This window comes from Anopheles bellator, chromosome X, assembly GCF_943735745.2.
Source record: "Anopheles bellator chromosome X, idAnoBellAS_SP24_06.2, whole genome shotgun sequence".
NCBI classification, from domain to species: domain Eukaryota; kingdom Metazoa; phylum Arthropoda; class Insecta; order Diptera; family Culicidae; genus Anopheles; species Anopheles bellator.
Genome location: NC_071287.1, coordinates 9,791,586 through 9,796,434, shown reverse-complemented (window position 1 = coordinate 9,796,434; position 4,849 = coordinate 9,791,586). Strand labels below are relative to the sequence as shown.

Here is a 4,849-nt window from a genome sequence, read left to right as displayed (position 1 = left end):
TTTCTTTTTTCTCAAAGAACTATACCACCACTATTAGTAATTGCACTTCTAACGTAAGCTCTTTAATCTCAAACTCGAATTCGGGATATTTACCCTCTTTGATATGAATGAACTAGAATGTAAGCGAGCGAAGATACCCTTGGTCATTCGGAAAATGGCTACCATAACCACATAAAAAGAGATGCAAAAAGTTCCCCGAATATCGTAACTTTTTTTCGAAGATTGTACTCGTAGATTGGACCTGGAAAGAATGTTAGAATGGTTTACGAATGTTCATTGCATCAAGTCATTCGTTATTTCATCATTCATATGATCATCGAGTTTTATCGCATGTGGAATCTGTTCTTTTATCTTTGGGCATTTTTATAAATCCTGTGAATAAACATAGGGTCCTCAAATTCCATTTCACGTTTGTTTGCCATTACAGCCCAAGTCACAATGAGAGCCGACGGTAACATGCGAATTAGGCTAGCAAATAAATCAAACACTTACCGTAATTGATTGAAGCGCACGTTCGTCTCTACACAGCAGTGTTAGGTTGTAGTTTATGGTCGCTGTTGTTGATGGACGATAAACATACCAAGAAGGAAGCGAAGAAAGTGTATGTTGATAAGATAGAATGATTTCTGCTCAGCGACCCCAAAGGGTGTTTCTATGACTTACCACTGGTCGAGCCCACGCCGGACGCAGCGGACGTGCTAATGCGCAACGCACCCAAGCTGTAATCGAGCCACGCACCGAAGCCATCGTGTTCACCGCTACAGAATGCGTCAAGGTATAGGGAATTATTCGCGGAAGACCCTTTGACGGTGTCACTTTCGAGAGCCTCCTTCAGCGACAAATGACCACCGGTTGCGTCGTTCGTAAAGCTACAGTGGCTCTTCTCGAATCGGACTGCGGTCGTGGGAGGACAAACAATAGCCGTGTCCCAATCGAACCGATAGTGACACTCAGGCTCAACTTCGCGCAGCTCAGGCTGGCCAAAACCGGCTTTCGGCAAGCAGCGGAACGCAACGGTCGACGACGAGTTGGTGTGTGGGTCGCTGGTGCAACGATCGCCTCGCAGATACCTCATCAGCACCGCATCGTCAGCCACCATGAGCGAAATGTCGGGAAAACCGAGAGTTGTCTCGTTGCGGAACGTCGTACCGTCAAAGATGGCCTCACAAGCTGACGCTCCCCCCCTGCAGCTCAATCCGTACTGAGGAACAAGCGGCCGGCAAACGTTGAGAAAGTACTTACGGTGCGCTGCGGAAGTGTTTACCGTAGAGCCCAACCGTGCCTCGTAGTTGGCGACGGAGTTGGCGAGCGGTGTTAAGTCGATGTACTCGTCGGAGGTGCGATTATACGCCAAACATTTCATCGGCGGTTCACACACGAGCACGGTTTCAAACTGCACCACCATCTTACAGTTGGCCGCCTCGCCGCTCTCTACAACACGCGGCGCCACCATACCACCGTCGGCCTCAGTTAAATCTGTTTCGCAGATAAACTCGAGCTTCGTCGTCCAACGCTGGTCACCGCGACACATGGCACCCGATTGGTACAGCAAGAACGGTGCACCCGTCGTGCCGAACTGTAGCTCGTCGTTAACGTCTCCGAAGCTGATCGACTGTGCCCCGGAGATCTCACATGCACCGGAACCGGAAGGACACCGCGTGACCGTCTGTGGCATACGGCAAACGGCCACTTCATACGTGCGATTAGCTTCTGTCAGGACATACACTCGTTCAGCCAACGATCCCAAATCGTGCACAGTACCGGTAGTCGGATTAGACACCGAACAAGGGCGTTGACTACGAGCGCACGCCAATGACGTGGACCACCGGAACTGGTAAGTGCAGCCCTTCTTGCCAACGTACTGTGGACCCTCGTTACCTGTTTCTACCCCGCACTCAAAGACAATCCGCGAATCGCCACACTGTTGGGTGGCCGAGCGCAACTCCATCACGAGCTGGCCGTCCTTCAGCGTCGGGTTGGCCACCATTTGGCCATAGTCGAGGTACCGTTGCCGAATGTCCGGTTCGGTGCTGTTTACGAAGCAAACCCCGCTGCCCGGAGGACACATGGCTAGGTGACCGTAGTGGACAGGGCGACATGCGGCCACCAGGAACTCTGATCCGTGTCCATCTGGTACAAGATGGTTGACGTTGGCCAGTGGACTGAAGTTGTAGGTATGCCCGCTTGTCGTGTCCGTCACGGTGCAGTGTGCGTCGCGTAACTCTTTCGGCAACGGCAAACAGGCATGAGGCGTGGTCCAGAAGATGAAGTAACGACACTGGTCGGATGAATATGGGATGACGCTCAGTTCGGAGCTAGCTCGGTCGTAACTGCACAGCAGGATGAGATCAAGCGAGTAGCGTTGCCCGCTCGCCCCGCAGGGATCACCGACAAAGCTAAACTGCAACCGACCGTCCTCAAGCCGCAAATCGGCCCTGTCACCAAGTGTCGTATTGCCAGTTGGACGGATAAGGTAGGCGGACGGCCGGCGCTCACCACACACGTTGAACACAAAACGTTCGTTTCGGTCGGAAATCACATGATGGCTGAGGTCAGAGCTGAGATCGTGAAAGTCGAACGTCACGTTGTACATTGGCTCGACGAGCTTGCAGTCGGTTCCATTCACGAGCTAGGGTCGAAAGCAGAACGCAAGAATACAACCGTAATTAGTTTATGCTCATTTTTGGTTTGGTTTAGCAAATGGTTTAGCTTTCTCTAGGACGCGTTTGGAAATTGAAACAGTCCTATTGACAACTTCTGGGAGACGACCTGTGATTCCCACTCAGCATTTCGAACCTGCACATTGGGTTGGAGTATTTCATTCGTGTAGCATCTTGTGTCTTCACCAAGACCACGAGTATATCAATACTAAAATGTCACCATCCGGAGCATTCTAGTGGACGCGTGATATAAAAAATCTATTCGTTTATCTATCTAATCGGTGCAGTGTTATCGGTTCAGACTTTAAAAAAAAATAAGGAACTTTTGCATAATTTCAACACTACAACGTAAAAAGTTTGGGGTAAATTTCATACAAAAAAGATGCAAACGCATTTGTTTAAGCGAACGTTTTGCAAACGAAATTATTTTAAAACTATCAAACCGTCTCAGGCGACTGTAACTGTACGGCAATCAACGAGTTGTTATTAGATGTCTACGTTCGCCATTGCGAGATAGACAAAAATCTGGGCACACGATCATGGGCATATCATACACGATCTAAGAGTCATTTTTACAATCATTATCATCAATCAATCATTATATACTATCATTATCAAATTAAACATACTGAAGATATCGTTCAAAATTTAGATTCATTTTGTTAGCCAGCCATCACAACGATTGCAAAAGAAGCACAGCAGACTAAACCGAAGCATACAGGTACCTACCAACTTCGAAGAACCGACCGATACTGTCTCCGCGGTCGGCACTGAGACTGTCAGCAGTTCTACCAGCAGCAAGGCCGTGACTAGAGTGGTGAGGCGTGCCATCATCTTCCATTTTCTTCGGCCCTCGCTCACGTTGTTGTCCATCATTCGTCGGATCGGAGGTTTTCTAGTCTGCTAAGCTAGGCCGAGTGATGCCTGTCTTGCAAGCAGTTGCTGACACACATGTCCACCAAGAACACCGGTTCCAGTTGACAGTCCAGTTTGCGGTCCACTATCGCCGGGATGATTCTACCCCCGAATAGAGGGGTTCGCTATCTTTCACTTATCGGAGCACCGGAACTCGAACCAGCGAAGCAGGTGAAATGCGCGCCCACCTGTCAATATCGTTACGACGCAATACTACGAAAATAAGATACAGGCCGCACAGCACACAGCACACTACCAGCGTATTGCGAAAAGGGTGCGATTTGAATGTGTTCCTTTCTCTTTAGTTCCACAGCTATTCTAAGCGGTCGGTCAACGGTTAGTTCGTATTTCCTTGTTGCCTGCTGCAAACCAAGTCCAATGCGGTGCCAACTGCGTGCCAATGCACGAGTTTGGAACCGGTGTTTTGGGGACACTACTCAATACACGTTTACACTGTTCAGACGGTGACAAAAATGTCGATCGAAACACGCAACAACGAAATCAGAGATCGGTGAACCGCGATACACGTGTGATCCCTCAAGAAATGGATGGTCGTCCTCGTTCCGAGAGTGCGTGCGGAATGTCCTTCGTCGTTTCCACCGACGCTCGGCTCTGTGCACAGCGACGGAATAAAGAAAATGCTTGTGACTCACGACAGTCAGCTGGTTGGGTGAAGGTAAACACAGTCGTGTATATCTCGCAATGTGCGCAGAACCCCAACCACCCGACTACACCTGCACGCGGCGTACACCGACGAATCGCTTCTTATCACTTCAGGTCCACATAATGCCTGCTGTCGGCCGTAGCCAGAACGAGTCCAACCGCTGCTGCTTGGCGGCCCTTGGGCGAGGGCGCCGTCGCGAACCAAACAGCGCGCTGCTAAATATGTTTACAATTGTATTTTCGATCCTATATCGTGCCGAGCGGTGGTGACAGCGCATTATTGCAACGCGAGCCCCGGCAGGGCGCAGGCGCAGGCGCGCGCACAAAGAAATCCCGCCCTGCCACGCTGTGTCATCGGTTTCGCGGAGTGGTACACTGCCTGATGCTAATCAGGAGCCCGCGCGCCGATAATGTGCTTCTTTTAAAAAAGTTACGCATGGATTGACACAATTTCGCTACCAGTTCCTGAGTGCGGCAACAATCGATAATAGTACCCGTAGGCATCTTCCATTGCTCGCCTTCAATATATTCTTCAAATGCCGACCACAGATCACCTCGGCTGTTGCTATTGCGATTGGCTAGGCTGTGCGGGACTTAGAGGTCTACTACGA

At 50.0% G+C, this 4,849-nt stretch overlaps 1 protein-coding gene across 1 annotated transcript; it reads right to left on the bottom strand.

Moving 5' to 3' along the window:
• Positions 1 to 48: 48 nt before the first annotated feature.
• Positions 49 to 4,181, bottom strand: LOC131213921 (cation-independent mannose-6-phosphate receptor). Its single transcript, XM_058208151.1, has 4 exons — positions 3,390 to 4,181; positions 664 to 2,629; positions 493 to 554; positions 49 to 241 (listed from the first exon to the last, which is right to left on the bottom strand). Exons 1-4 carry the CDS (start codon positions 3,534 to 3,536, stop codon positions 113 to 115), a joined length of 2,304 nt encoding a protein of 767 aa, XP_058064134.1. The 5' UTR covers positions 3,537 to 4,181; the 3' UTR covers positions 49 to 112.
• Positions 4,182 to 4,849: the final 668 nt, after the last annotated feature.